Here is a 16889-nt window from a genome sequence, read left to right as displayed (position 1 = left end):
AATTATACAGACCAGGATACTATTTATTATCAGTTCCCGACGCTAAAATACGAGATAGCGACTAAATGATTAATAAGAAATCTTGAAAAGTACTTATCCTTCTGATGGATTTCTCGGGAACTCTGTTGTCTAATTAAGATGAATCGGTATAGAAAGATAACAATTAAAACGAGGGGGGAAATTTCATAGCCTGTTAATTTGGGACCTATGACCTTTTATTTTGAATTCAAACTTTGACAGAAATCACCATGACTTCTGACATTCATAGCTTGTTGAAAGCTGCATAGAATATAATGGAAATTTGTGTCATGCATTTTGATTCATTTAGATGACCCTGTAGACTCTACACACAGTATTTGTAGATTTTTTTTCAACATTTTCATGTTAAAACATCCAAATCCTATACATAACTTTACATTTTTCAGTTTATCTGTATGGTGAGGCGGCCTCGGACAAGGCCTATAGGATGCAGTTATCACAGATTCGTGCTGGCGAGTTTGAAGGTCTACCTGAAAAGGTAAAATCAATATCTAATTAATGAGCAGAAACGTTTGATCAATGTGAGATAATGTATTTTGCCACACTTTTCACATTAGGCTGAAATGATAAGTGTAAGTTACACATACTGATGCAGTGAAACTTTTGGTTGATATCTTTATTGCCATCTGTAAACTCAAACCAGGAAATGTTTCCATTTTCAAGAGATTTGATGCTATTTATAAAAAGATATGTAATAACTTATTTCAAAAGAAGTGTCAGAGTAAAGAGGAAGAAAAAGATATTTAACAGGTTAAAGTTTAACCAACTGATTAATAGAAGAATTATTATGAACTTTTTTAAAATTTGGAAGTTGATGTATCCCAATAGTAAGAAAAATTATTTTTAGACAAAGGGCCATTACATCATGATGTCAGAGTTTTTCTTATATTAAAACTTAAAACTGAAAAATGTGTTTTAGCTGTGTAGACCAGAGTGGAAGCCAGATTTTGGCCCGCCAGATTTTGTACCTAACTGGGGAGCCACTGCTGTAGGAGCAAGGACGTTCCTCGTTGCCTACAATATCAATCTGTTAGCTACCAAGGAACAAGCTCACCGCATTGCCCTCAATGTCCGAGAACAGGGGCGAGGCAAGGACCAGGTAATGTGCCTTTTGTATCCGCTTAATCTTTGAAAATATTGTATTGTTGTGTTATCTATAGAGCCAGATGTTCTTATTTTGAAAATCAGGCCCAGCTTAAGTAAAGCTGAGACTTCAATATCCCCAAAATAAGTTTTTCTGCTTTATACTTTTAACTTATGAACTGGAATGTAAACAGAATCATTACCAGAGAATACCATTAAATATAAGTAAACTTATTTCTTCAAAGTTTTATGAGTTGAAAAATAAACTGATTATAAAAGCATTTGTTTTCATTTTCATTTTATTTAGGGTATTGTTTGCTGCACTTCTGGATTTTTTTTTGTACCATTGTTTAATTTTGAAAAAGTCATTGTTAGAAAATAACCTTTTAGTGCCTGACCTTTGACCTTGTAGCACCATATTCATCGTCGCATGAGGCTTCGGGTAGGTGTATGCCGGTCTTGGTCTTTTCCCTGCCCCATGGGTCCACCAAAGCTAACACTGCATCACGCTAGTTCTCGGCTCATTTACATGTAGCTAACACTGACACATGTTTTAATGAGTTCCCGATGTGCTCATGCACCTATTTGTGATTATGATGCTGAAAATATATAAATGGTTTGAGTTTGAATTAAAAATCAAGCTTTAAGCAAGCTGGGACTTTTCAAATAATTCTTTTTGACAGGATGATCATCTTTGTATATTAAATGTTCAAAATTTGGAAGTTTTGTATATATGACAGTTAATTTGAATAAATCATCCTTCTGTTGTTCATATCTTTCATAAAATTTGAAGGTTTTTTTTTCTGTCATGTTATCTGCAGTTTTGTCAAATGAATGAACACTGCAGTACAATAAGAAACAATGTTGTAATGAGTGTCTTTGTATCTGATAACTGTTTGGCTTTACAATATTTATAGTGAAGTTTTATTGCACAACTAAGATTTTAATTCTGTGGTCACTAACATTGTGAAGTGATATGTATATACACACATTCTTCATATCAAGCTATGCTAAAAGTGACTATGTGAAGGGACTGAAGTCAATTCTTGGTCTACCACAGCAGGTGAAATATATCATACAGATCCCTCATAAAACTCAGGTTTTATGAAAATAATTAACATTGTGATAATTTTTAGGGGTTTGAATATTAAAAATTTGAAAAAATAGACATTGGGAACTTTAGAGTGCCAGTCTCTTTAGATAAAGAATAACTTTTATAATCTTTTAAATAAATTAACAAGTCAACATGTGAGTTTTGTAACATCAATAATCTACAATGAAGAATCTTTGATGCAAACAAACCGACATCCTAGAACTGTTAAAGAAACAAACCAGAACACAGTCAAATAAGGTGTAACAGAGAGAAAGAAAGATGGACTCGTTGACATTTGGACAAATTCTACAGGTCCCCTGACAAGTCCTATGAATGATAATTAATACTGACCAAACATTGGGCTAATTTAAGTGAAATGAAACCTGAAGTTCGCCACGTCAGTGTTGAAAATAATTATTTATGGAGAGATGATGAAGATGATGAATTTTAATCTAATTTTTAATTTGATTTTAAATTTTAATTTTGTTTTCAAGATTTTAATTGAATTTTTAATTTTTGTTAATTTTAATTTTGTTGAGGACCATTATGGAAGATTTGATTTTAATATGTTACTCACAGATAATGTAGTACTAAAAACATTTATTTAGTACACTATTTTGGTATATCTGATTAATTGAATCTTTAGATTAGCACAATGCTGGATCATCACACCCTACAAGACAGAAATGTTGTCAGGGGGATCATAACTTAGTGTAATGCTTTCAGCACAAAAAGTAATATCATAATTGTGGATTTTAACTTATTCATTTGCTGTTTCAGGTTACTTGTTTGTTTCAAAATTAATACGGAATTGATTCATGCTGTTATCAGATTTCACAGGAGTGTTGGGTTAGTTGTCCAGGGGTCAGGGATAACACTCAAGATTAAATCGGTCGATGACTCAAGATAGCCTTGATCTTATATTTACCATTTATGTTAGAAATGACTGTCATATTCTCCTGTTCTTGGGATAACTTGAATGGAGACATGCTCAAACTTCTAAAAATCTCTCAAATATGTATTTAGGCCATCCGATAAGAATTCAGCGTTGTACACTAGAGACACATGAATAATTCATATCAAACATTATATGTTTAGAATAATTCATCAAACATTCCTAGCAATTCAGACTGCAGAGCTTTTTCGTCTAACAATTTCCATAGTTAAAATTATTCCACAAGCTGTGAAATATCTGACATCAGTGAAAGGATGTAAAATACCAGCTTGCTGCATGCATAACTAATAAGCTCTTTATCTCTCAAACTAAAGGATATTCATAGAAATTTCCCCCCATTTAAAAAGTTCCCACAGTCAGATCTAATCTAAGGCATTAACAGCTGGGTCTTTGGACAATTTCCCACATATGAAAGAGAAGTATACATATATGTCTATGACAAAGTATAAATGCAGACTATTTGGATGGACTACATACATTCTGACATTTTATCAAATTTTGGTCTGGAGTCAAATGTTAGTTTGGACATTGTCAAAATACATTTTATGTGATAGACTATTTGATTTCGTAAACAGGGTTTTTTAAATGCATTTTTACCAATAGTTCATAACAAAATGAGTGTTCTTTTAATAGAGATTGTGAAAGGGACAGTTTTTACTAAAACTTCCATTTTATAAAATATTTGTAAAGCTAGAAAGATAGAACCCCTTGAAAATGCCAACCTTTACAATATAAGGAAAAAATCAGTTTTAGAAAATACAGTGACTGCCTTTTTTCAGTGATATATATATTATATGTTACACAAAGTTGTGCAGAATCATATTTATCACTGTTTGGCTGTGTTGTTCCATCAACAATTCATTTTGTGCATACTGATCATGCTAGTAATTTTAATGGAATGACTTTTAACGGTTTGATGATAATAAGTAATTCAGTTTCTATAAATCCTCCGTTTCTCAAGTTCACTCAGCTCACATATTCATAATTGCACTTCAAACAGAATTTTGACCCTCACCACATTTATCAGTTTTTACATATTACACAACAGTTTTCTGAATGATGAAAGACTTCACATTCTCCTGAACATTTCATCCTCAAATCACAGAAAAGCTCTACTGGTGTTTGGTAATCAAGAGAGGGATTTAATGTATTAGAGTATTTTAAGAAAGCAGCCAAAGAGGTGAAAATAAGAGATAATTTGTAAAACTAGGAAAGTAGTGATTCTCACATGGAATGTACCTGTATTCTTAGATCATGATTTTAATACAATCTTACCTGCTATGTATTGCATTGTTCACAGATCTAGAAAAGATGGAAAATAGTTTGTTCTTTTTATTCTGAAAATTAGAAGTTCTTGACAAATCATTTCCACCTGAAAGTATTTAATGACAAGTTATATTTATGGAACCTGAAGAAAGTTTGTGTAAAGGTGAAGGATAAAGATATGTTAGTATCTTACATATGTAGGAACCATTGTTACGTTATTAATAGAATTATTTATGGCCTTATTATCTCGCTGTGATACAACAGCAACATTCATTTGTTTTGTTGGGGTTTCAAGATAAAAAACAAATAGCAGTGAATAGCAGCGATCACTTCCTTATATGTGAGTGAGTGAGATAAGAATAAATCAATAGTATGGCAGACTAAGGTTTATTTGTAAAACATTAGTTTTGGAATGAATTATTGAAGAGGTCTGATACCAGGTAAACTTATCTAACAAATTCCTTTGATACCTGTTGTGGAGTTTTACAGTTTGCCATGTAAAGGATCAATGAATTGCATTTGATCTATACATTAACTCATAGTTTATGAAATATTGAATTTCAAACATTTGTTTCATTTTCTGTGTACAGTATCTGTCACTGATATTGTAAGGAATATGTAGTGTATTGTTCAACTCAGAACAATAGTTGGTATATTTTCATAAGAAAAATATACTTTTGTCTTGAAGGTACTTGTACATTATGTTCAAACTAGCAGCTAAAGCAGCTGTTCTCCAAAGTTCTTTTTACTTTGATTTGTAAAATTGTTGACACTTGCAGAATGAGCACACTTAGTAGAAATAAAAAATTCCATGTATCATTGTTAATCAAAAATGTTAAAATTAGCTCCATGTTGATACACTTTAGTCTTATGATTTTGTCAAAAAGTATTCATAAAAAGGCAAGTTATCTATGCAGTGTAGTGCATAGTTTTTGTCAGAAGGGGAAAATTACAAAACCAGACAATTTTTTTTATCTATATTTTGGTAAGTACCATCAATTACTGAAAATTTATTTCACGATTTCAATTAGTTTTTTAATCTTAGTACATTAATTATTGGATTTCTACACAACTAATTCTAGTAAGATTTTATTTGCAGCCTGGAAGACTGAAGAATGTACAAGCCATGGGATGGTACCTGGATGACGCTAATCTTGCTCAAGTTTCTGTCAACATCACTGACTATAAGTCTACACCTATGCATACGGTCTACGAAGAAATTCTCAAGGATGCCCAGGTAAGAAACATGCCTGTACCCAGGTAATTGCACTGTGGATGATTCTGGATGTATCTGATGTTGAAATGATAAAACAAATTTTGATTACAGACTGAAGTTTCATATGTTGTAAAAAGACTAAATGAAACAGCGCAATGCGTGGTGTATCAAATTAATGAAATTGTGTTGATAAGAAAATACAAAGTTTAGCTATATTTTTTGGACTTTAAAAAAAATGGTTCAAAGTGAAAGTGTTGATTTCAACTGGTGCTGTTAACATTCATGTCAAAATATGATTTATTTTTCAACACTAAGAGTCCAAAGTTTATCACACAGGGTTTAGAAAACACTGTGAAATTTTTTGAACTGGCACTGAATGTTACCATATAAAATGCTGTAACATTACCAAATAGGCAAAACTAGAGCACTGCAGTCGTTCAATGTCGATGTTTCAAATTATAAAAGAAATCTGTTAAAGCTATCTTTCAAGTAAGCTTCATTCAGTAAGAGATTTGATTTGATTTAATCACACCTGTTGTTTGACTCACCATTTTTACAAGTCTTTGGTGATTTCATTAGAATTCTAGATAAATGGAGTCCAGACTACTGGTACCTCTTGAGATATAACTGAAAGTTTTGTAAACATTCTTCTGTTATCCTAGGATTTGAATCTGGCAGTGGTTGGCTCCCAGGTTGTAGGACTGGTACCCCTGGACGCCATCTTACAAGTAGCCGATTACTACATGGAGAAGGACAACTTATTTATACTGGAGGAAGACCAGAAGTTACGTCTCGTTATCAACAGACTGGGCCTGAACTCTCTCGGACCATTTAGTCCTAAAGAGCGAATCATTGAGTAAATACTATCCTCATACTGCAAAATCCTTCAATTCTGTAGGGTTTTTTTTGGTGTTGAATTTTTGGGTGACAATTTTAAGCTAATCAATATATCCATGAGAGAAAATAAACTCCTATGTTGACACATATGTTTAGTCCCACCCAAAAAATTGTCTACACCAACAAACATTGAAAGTGTTATAGTAGAGCCCTTACCATCTCATGCACTATGTATGTCAGTGCTAGTACACTCCAAACTGGTCATTTGTCTGATGAGGGTGACCATGTAGTCATCAAAACATCACACTCTAATCTTCTGTTATAAGAACTGATATTCTACTGACATTATAGTTCTGAAGAAAAATGGTCTACAATATTGATATGGTAGTCCCTTCTCCCAAATAATGTTTGTTACTGGGGGTATGTGAAATCTTAAAAAAACACTTAAAATGAATACAAACTTTTTCCTTCCATGAATGAAAATGAATTGTTAATCTTTTTAATTGATTTTAAAAATAGATTCAATTTCATATTCATGATAGGATATTTTCCTTCCAGGTACATGATTGCTGATGAAAAGGAAGGTCCATTAATCAGCATGGAAATTCGTGATTTTATCCTTACGGTTGGGTCAAGGTCACCAACTCCAGGAGGAGGCTCTGTGGCTGCATTGTCAGCTGCCTTGGTAATTTATTCTAATCTAAATATGATATTGTGTAGCTATGACAACAACACTCATAAAGATAATCAATTTCCTTTGATCAATACCTTAACTGATAATATATTGAGTCATTGAAATCATTGATCAGGCAGGGATGGAGGAATAAAGCATTGTCCTTGTCATCACGTTGTGTCACATCCTGTTTTATCTCATTCTGAATCAATGTCATCATTTTAGCATTTACATTCATATGAAGGGATATCTATAAAACTTAATTCAGGTTTACTTCAATAATTTTACTTTGGATTTATTCATGTTTCAAGGTTTCCAGGTCAAGGTCACCATTAACGATTATATAAATTTATCAGACTTTGACAGAATGAACTTACATATATACATCCATTGAAAGTCTTCCTCTAGTTAACTTAAATTTCCCAAATTTACTTGTACTTAGAAGCTATGCATCATTAGCTGTTCTTAAATGTTAAAATATGAAAATGAATCGGATGTCTTGACTATTCCAGGGTGCTGCCCTTGGTGCTATGGCAGGATTCCTCAGCTATGGAAACAAGAAGTTCTTTGAATTAGATTCTAAGATGAGGAAGTTACTTCCACCACTTTACAAAACTATGAAGGATTTGATGGCCTTTGTTGATGCTGATGCTGCTGCCTTCAGCGAATATATGGTAATAAATCATGTCATCTAGGTGTACGCTTACTGTATACATCCTAACTACTTCTCCTCAAGAGAATTGCAGACAAATAATTCCTTGTTAATATTTACAGTTTTGTTACAGAATTATACAATGTAATTATTAACAGAATGAAGTTTCATTTGAAACATCTAGGATTCTCCTATCTTTCCTATTTTCACGATGGAGTTGAATGATACAATCATCAGAGTAAAACTTTGGAATTCTATTTCTGATATAAATTCTTTGTTTTATTCCTAATATTGTATTTTCCAGTTGGCTTGTAAATTGTGTCAAGACACAGAAGAAGATGTAGCTCTGTAAGTTATATCTTTTACTCTTCCTAGCCTTTTTTTATATCTCTTACATTGGGTATTACAACCTGTTGCATTGCCAATATGATTTTGCTTCTGGATTTAAACAGTTTTGTTGATGGCATGGTGTTATGATTTTTATGAATGTCACCATCTTCATTTTGTATTGAATCCAGATTATTTTTTATGTCTTACAAATAGATCATATTAAGAAATTTACATGTAAATATATCTCTACAATGTGTTTTGTCTTCTGTTAGCTGAATGAAATTAATAAATGACATCAAAGTATAATTTATATATGTTTTTAATCTGCTCTCTTTCCTCACTGTCAATTTTCACTTTAAATTAAGATATTCAGCATTCACCATCACTGATAGATAGGACTGTTGATGAATTGTAGGAGAGAGGAGGCAATGCAGGACGGTCTAATGACAGCAGTGCAGGTACCACTGACAGTGTCCAGACTCACCAACTCAATGTGGCCTTCTCTAAAGGAACTGGCCGCAGTGGCTAACATCAATTGTAAATCTGACTTACAGGTATATCTTTACACTTGAAGTATCACGATTACAACATTACCAGATTAAAATGTTACCACACTAACATGGAAACCTTTGAACTTGTGCATAAAATAGTTACAGGAACTACTTCTGCCAAACACATGGATATATAATTACATTTTGTTTATTACATTTATCAAATACGGCGAAAAATTTAATTTTCAATCAAATTAAATATGATAATCTGTTGTCATGTTACTGTCACACTTTAAATTTGTTGTAAAGAGTTAACAGTGACTGACTTCTTCTTTATTAGTCACAATTACTGTCAAAACCCACATAATTTGTGCACCTACGTAATGTGTTCAGGTACATTTTGGGGCTGAAAATAGGAAAAAAGTTTCACTTGTATAATATACACACCCAAAAATTCAGTCAATTTCATTGTAACAAGGATTGCTATTTAGTATATTGGATGAAAAGACACTGACATGTAAGTATTGCATTTAGATTTTACTTTATAATGTTAACTATGCTTTTATGGAGCAATACTCTTAAGAATATATTCTCTGTGCCCTGTTTAAAATATATTCCTAGAGGAATTGCTCCATAAAAGCATAGTAAACATAACATTTTCTATGTGATACATCTTCAGGATTTCTACACTGTTATACCTTAGTTAGGTCATGCAGAATATAGCTTGGTTAAACTAAATTTCTTCGGTTAGACTTGAACACATATTTAGCTCTGTCAACTCAAAAACACCCGTTATCTAGTGATTTCCCTATATAATGTTTTTGTTTACTGAGTATCACTAGCATAATATACCTGTAGCATTTATCATTGGCTATACCAGTAAGAAATTGATTGTGATGTCATAATATGGTAACTGACATCATTGCCATGAGTTGGTCATATCGTGAATCTCCAGCTTAAGAAAGATAACTGTGTATGATGCATGGGGATATTTGGACATTGTAACATAACTGACAGAGGAGGACAATTTTTTAAATGTCTTTTCAATTCGTCCTGGCCTCAAAGTCATGATGTATGACACCAAATCAACTAGTTGAGGAATTCAACAGCTGCCAAACCATAACATCAACATGACATCCCCAAAATAGGATGCTTGGAGGGTGTACGAATATAAATCTGGAAATTATTAGAGTAAGAAATTGTCTATTATGTTATATGAATACCTGGATGGGAATGATTAAATTGTACAAACAAGTAAACATCCCTTCTTCGTGAGATTGATGAGTCTTACAATGATACTTTTTATTATAGGTTGGTGTGCGGACACTAGAGACAGCTGTGTGGGGATCATTCTACAATGTGATGACAAATCTCAAAGATGTCAAGGACGAAGGGACCAAAGCCAAGGTTAGTAATCTGTTGTACCTACTCTGGTTTTTCGCTTTCCTTCTGTTAAATTTTTCATGAAAATGCTGGGATTATGACCAAATTTGGACTAGTACATGAGTGGCTTCACTTGAAGCAAATTAGGACAGGGCTCAGAAGAAATAGTTGTAAGTCAATGAGATTTATCTCCAGATGGAGAGATGGGACCAAATTTAGTCTGTTTCATCCTTGAATGAACGGGAGTGATGTGTGGAATTTTTCAGAGCACAAAGTTTGCTTTGAATTGTATACGTTATGTTTTGAAAATCAAATCACCTGATAAGAAAAATCTTTTGTGATAAGACTGTGGATGCAAATCTTATGCTAATCCTGCTGAAATATCCAGATATGTGATGCAGGCCCTGTGGGACTCTTGTGTTTTAAGAAAAAAAAACCTACTCACCTGCCTTTCTCTTCATCACTATTTTTCACTCAAAATGAATAATACCTAATCATTTGTATATCTGATTACAGGTGAAAGAGGAAATTGAATCTGCTGTGCACTTAGCTCAAGTGAACTGCGCTGAAATCTTATCAATTTTGGATGATAGAAAAGAATAAGTGCTTCTCATGGCATAATGCCAACCTTAGTGATTTCTCTTTAACAATGTAACATTCTTCATTGTGTACGTGTGTGAAAATAGGGAAAGGATATAGGTAAAAGCTTAAGTACAATGGAATCTAGTCACTATCATTTAGTTTACTAAAGTGAAATAACGTTCAAATTTTTTTCGCAGTTATGGAATATAATTTGTTTTGGAAATGTACATCTATTCTTAAGTAGTTTAAGAAAGTGATTTTTTTCTAAATACAGTGATTTGGAATGTAAATTCTCCAAAGTGTTAATGAAGTAGAAAGTAAATTTCCCACATTGTTGTGGAAGTGGAAAATAAATTTCATATTATTGATGAAGTGGAGAGTAAAGTTTCAGGTAAGTTTTCCAGTTGTTAAGGTAACTGAAAGTAAATTATCAATGTTGATGGAGAGGAAAGTAAATTCTCCAATTAGTTAAGGAAGTGGAAAGTAAATTTGTCAGATTGTTGATGAGGTGGAAAGTAAAATTTCCATTTAGTTAAGAAAGTGAAAAGTAAATTTTCCATATTTTTAGAAAGTGGAAAGTCAATTTTCAAGGTCATTGATATTTGGATTGACAATCAATATTCCACGGTACATGACTTTGTGAAGATGCTGCTTGTGGTTATATATGTGATAAATGTTGCATAGTACTAAAGCATTATACAATATTTGTTATAACATGGAAATTCATTGATCTTGATATAAAGCAGAAGGCAGAAATCTAGCAGTATATTTTTTATTAATACCTAAGGTTAAAACTCATTTTGATCGCTGCTTTAATTAATGTAGAAATCTACCTTGTTCGATTACAGAAATTTATAGGAAATATGTATCATTTTCCAAATATTCACTTATTATGATTTACCTATTATCATAATATCATTTAATTTCGTGATGGGAAATTTTCAAGCATTCATTTATGCATGAACTGGAAATTTGTTGTGTATAAGAAAAAAAGCAATACCAATATCTATATCCACATAAGATGATTGTGAAAAAAAAAAAAAGATTTTTTGAGTAATCACAGGTCCATAATATAACTTTGCTTCAGAAATTAGAATTATAAGTAAAATAATAATATACTAGATAATTGTATTCTTTGTTTTGCTGCGAGTTCTCTGCACTGCTGGCTGTGATTTTGTCATGTGATTTATAAACATTCCTCAAAATTGTTTAAATTAATTGTTAATATTTTTGATAATTTTACAAAGTTATGGAAATATAGAAATTTATTTTAATATCTTGAGGTAAACAGTTTTGTGATTTTTACTGTGTACCAATATTTAATATGTCAAATTTTTTGCGGACATTTTTTGCCTGTGAAAATCTACGAATGTAATTGAGTTTATTGTTTGTGTTAGTAATTCATGTCTTTGTGACTAGTCATATATGTGGATTTCTTGTTCACTGGTATTTGTTCCCATTTTTAATCATTTTAATTACACTGTGAATATTTAACTTATTGAATTGTTCGTTTTACACTGGTGAAACCACATTGTGTGTTAAAACCACAACATAGCATTAATCTGACATGTTTGTGTCCTCATATGCATCATGCATTCCAACCTGGCCCAAGTTTCACAGATCTTCATTCAGGAAATCTGAACTACCATAGAAGAAAATTGCATAAGTTAAGGAAAAACTTAAATTTAAGGAAATTTCCTGATGTAATGCTTTCCTATGGGGAATTTTAAGTTAAGAAAAATTTGTTTTGGAAGATTTAGGAAACCGGGGCCTATCTTTAAATATTATCTCAGACAGTAGGCAGAATCTGTCTCAGACAGGGAATCTTTATAGAAAGGTTTTCAATAGACAGGGATTTTTTTTTGGAAAGGCTAGGTAATAGACAGGGAATTTTTATAGGTCTTTTAATAGACAGGGAATCTTTATAGAAAGGTTTTTAATAGACAGGAATTTTTCATATAAAGTTTGTTAATAGACAGGGATTTTTTTGAGGGAAGACTAGGTAAGAGATAGGGATTTTTTTTCGGGAAGGCTAGGTAATAGACAGAAAATGTTTTTTCAATAGACAAAGAATCTTTATAGAAAGATTTTTAATTGACAGGGAATTTTTATAGAAAGACTAAAGAAACAATTCTAAATTTTCATATCCTTAAGGTTTCATGATAAGCAAAATAATAATGATTTTAATATTTATATATATTTACTGTATATATATTAGTAAAAATAAGCAAATATAATAATAGTGATTTTATGACAATTTTGTTTTTGACTTAAGGAGATTGTTTTTTAGAGTAATTGTCCAGTCATAAAATTTATTTATATTTTACTGTAACCAAGTCAAATATTTTTCTAATATACTGTGATTTCTTTGTTTAAATTATTGTTGTTGACAATGAACTATAAAAAATATTTTTATTGTGTTAAGGTGATGGAATTTTTCAAGGATTGAATATATATACATATAATAATAACTAACTGCTGAAATAATATTTATGTATTTTGATACTAAAGTTGTATTTATAAAATATTGTGAAAATTTAATTCTTGATATATGTATTTTTAAGGCAATTAAATTCAAGACTTTAAATGCTGTAGAATATACAAAGTTTAATGTATGCATTACCATAATATCCTTTATTTTTGGGGGCTCAAATTTCGTGGTTTTCCAAAAAACTTATTTTTATTGGCACTTGATTTTGTAGTTAAATCTTGCTACAAAGTCTGCTAGTATTATATAATCAGCGACGTTTATCTGTTTACTATTTCATGGATATATGAATTTGTGGATTTAGAGTACCCACAAATTAAATGGAAAAAAAATCCCCACAAAAATAAACAATTTTACAGCAGTATGTACAGTGTAATAATTTCAGCTCAGTTTATTGCACATATTAGTATTAATATATATTACCATATTACAAGTCATGTTATATTTATATTCCAAGCATAATGTTAGAATTAAAATAGAAAGTCCCATTATATAGATTTTATATTACTTGCACCTGAAGTCTTATAAGGACCTTGTTACTATCAGTAAAACACAAGTACCAGTAATCTCTTTGAAGGAATTCTCATTAATAAATAGGCAAGATTTCATTTGAGCCAAAAATTTGCATTTTTTTTTTTTTCACGAAATTGTAATGGGTATTACATTATATGCACTGGCAAAATCGGATTTCAATCTATTACATGTCAAAAGAGCACACAAAACAAATGGAAAAAGTAGCTTTAAAACATTTATATTGTAGACTGACTAGGGTAAATATTGCATTAACTTTATTTTTAATTCACTATCAGTATCACACCTTTATCCCCACAAAAACACTTTGTGACCTCTGTACAGCTAGTGGTTGGATTTTCAGAAATATCTGAGTAAATCAATTGCCTTATATTTTATTGCATTAATATTTTAACCATTTTAGATTTATAAAAAAAAGTTGGAAGAATATTTAGATGTCAGAATTAAAGTGCTGAAAATTGATTGTTGTTAAACACAAAACCCTATACTACTTGGTTTTAAAAAAAGATATTTCTCATTCAAAAGTTAAGATCCCATCAGGTAATAGGTACTTATCTCATCTTTTCTTTACTAGTTTTACATTCTTCAATATTTCTTTTACTTTTATTTGTGTAATAAAAAGAGTATTTTATAACTGTAATTCATGTTGACCAATATTTAAAGTAATAAACATAATTTTACAATTTTTTACATTTACAAAATTGTCACTTGTAAAGCAATATTAAATTTTTAATCACTAATTTAAAATTGATGTCATTTTACGTTGTAACACATGGGAATTGAAATGAAGGCAGTGTTGTATCCTTATAGAATGAGTCTTGTAGCTTTTACTTTTACTTATGAAAGTTCTACTAGAAATAATGAAATTCACAGCTTTTGTTGCTTATTTCACAGAGTGATTCTTCCTACTTCCTTGTTCACTGCCATAAAGATTTGATAGTGTTGTGCAAGGGGGATATGGTGGCCCTACCTGTAGGGAACTCCTAATCCAGCACCACTGGATTGAGTTCTAGATTAGGCTTAAAAGATTGAAGTCTTTTAACGAGTTAACAGTTACAACATGAAATATTATATACACTTATGTATTGACAGAAAATAAAGATCTATTAATGCAAACATTTAAGCACAAGAAATTATTCTGATATGCCGTTATTATGTATTATGTATTTGACTTGAAATTCTGCCTTTTCCAAATACAGAGTTATCTGCTCCTGTGAGCAGGTGTTGGTTGTTATGTAATTGTTTGTGAGAGAATAACATCATTTTATGAGACAATAATGCAAACTTACACACAAACTAATGACATACCAATCAATATCTGCTAACAAGAGCAGATTACTCTGCATTTGGAAAAGTCAGAATAAGTCTATGACTTACAAATCTGTTGTACATTACAATCAAATGCAACTTTGTCCTATAATAAGCCCACTTTTGACATTGTGTCAAAATATTTTTTCCAAATACAGGACAATCAAAGTAATTTTTTTATATGTTTTTATATTTTACAAGAAATATGTCAAAATCCAGGGTATGTTTTTGGAAGAATATTTTACATACCGCAAACATTTTCCAGTGGAGTTATGTGACACTATAAAGATGCTGGACAATTAACTTAGGATTCAATATGAATTTTTGTCAGATGATAGTTATAGGCCATCAATAAAGGTTGACAGTTGGTGAGATCACAGATGAAGTAGGGGGATATTCTCTCAAAGATTTTATGTATATAAAAGTAAGTGTTGTTGGTGACTGACTTAATGTGTGCTGTTGGCTATACAAGTTACATGGTAATTTTCTGCTTTGAAGTAATACATATTAAAGATGGTTTGATATGTCTGAAGTGTTTTATCATTTTGTCCATTGAAGACAATGTTAACTGTATACATTCATATTGACCTGTACAAAGTGACAAAAAGTACTACATTGTTTTATATAAACTCTTTATTTTCTGCTTAAAGATCTAGATTGATCAATAGATACACATTACACCACTAGTCTATTAATGACTAGGTCTAATGAATGATTAGTAAAACATCTATACCACCTCGGGACTACAGGTTTTGTTTAGGGCTGTTCCAGTAAAACATCTATACCACCTCGGGACTCCGGGTTTTGTTTAGGGCTTTTTCAGTAAAACATCTATACGACCTCAGGACTCTGGGTTTTGTTTCGGGCTATTTCAGTAAAACATCTATACCACCTCCGGACTCCGGGTTTTGTTTAGGGCTATTTCAGTAAAACATCTATACCACCTCGGGACTACAGGTTTTGTTTAGGGCTGTTCCAGTAAAACATCTATACCACCTCGGGACAACAGGTTTTGTTTAGGGCTATTTCAGTAAAACATCTATACCACCTCGGGACTCTGGGTTTTGTTTAGGGCTTTTTCAGTAAAACATCTATACCACCTCAGGACTCCGGGGTTTGTTTAGGGCTATTTCAGTAAAACATCTATACCACCTCGGGACTACAGGTTTTGTTTAGGGCTATTTCAGTAAAACATCTATACCACCTCGGGACTCTGGGTTTTGTTTAGGGCTTTTTCAGTAAAACATCTATACCACCTCAGGACTCCGGGGTTTGTTTAGGGCTATTTCAGTAAAACATCTATACCACCTCGGGACTACAGGTTTTGTTTAGGGCTTTTTCAGTAAAACATCTATACCACCTCAGGACTCCGGGTTTTGTTTAGGGCTGTTCCAGTAAAACATCTATACCACCTCGGGACTCTGGGTTTTGTTTAGGGCTATTTCAGTAAAACATCTATACCACCTCGGGACTCCGGGTTTTGTTTAGGGCTTTTTCAGTAAAACATCTATACCACCTGGGGACTTGTGACCAAATCATGTTAATTTTGTCAATAAAACAGAAGAAAATAGGGCAATATAGTGAGTTATGATCACCCACTGACCTCACCAAGGTCAACCCATACACTAAGTATGAAGTTCCAGTGACTGGTAGTGCAAGAGATTGACCAGACAAACTTTCCTGGGATTTAGGTCCAAGGCCAAAATGTAGGTCAGAGTGATACCAAATACACTGCCTCTCCAAGGTGAACCTGTACCCAAGGTAGGAAGTTCCAGTGACTATAAGTGTAAGAGATAGTGCATTGACTAACTTTTCTTTTCAAGAAAGGTCAGAGTGACCTACTTTTGATACATAACAACGCCTAACAAAGTGAACCCATATCTTAAGTATGAAGTTCTTATGACAACTAGTGTAGGACATAGGGCCTGGACAAACTATTTTTCAGCCCCCTCACCCAGTGAG

The 16889-nt window shown here is 32.1% G+C and overlaps 1 protein-coding gene across 1 annotated transcript; it reads left to right on the top strand.

Moving 5' to 3' along the window:
* Positions 1 to 425: 425 nt before the first annotated feature.
* Positions 426 to 10621, top strand: LOC132560502 (formimidoyltransferase-cyclodeaminase-like; the record flags this gene model as incomplete). Its single annotated transcript, XM_060225167.1, has 11 exons — positions 426 to 517; positions 959 to 1138; positions 1535 to 1564; positions 5536 to 5673; positions 6315 to 6508; positions 7048 to 7174; positions 7675 to 7836; positions 8119 to 8162; positions 8560 to 8698; positions 9947 to 10042; positions 10535 to 10621. Coding segments are annotated over 11 exons (1289 nt in total), but the record flags the coding sequence as incomplete, so codon positions are not given.
* Positions 10622 to 16889: the final 6268 nt, after the last annotated feature.

Source organism: Ylistrum balloti, unplaced genomic scaffold (assembly GCF_031769215.1).
Source record: "Ylistrum balloti isolate Yb309-2 unplaced genomic scaffold, AGI_CSIRO_Ybal_v1 Utg371072, whole genome shotgun sequence".
NCBI classification, from domain to species: domain Eukaryota; kingdom Metazoa; phylum Mollusca; class Bivalvia; order Pectinida; family Pectinidae; genus Ylistrum; species Ylistrum balloti.
This window is presented reverse-complemented; position numbering and strand designations above follow the sequence as displayed.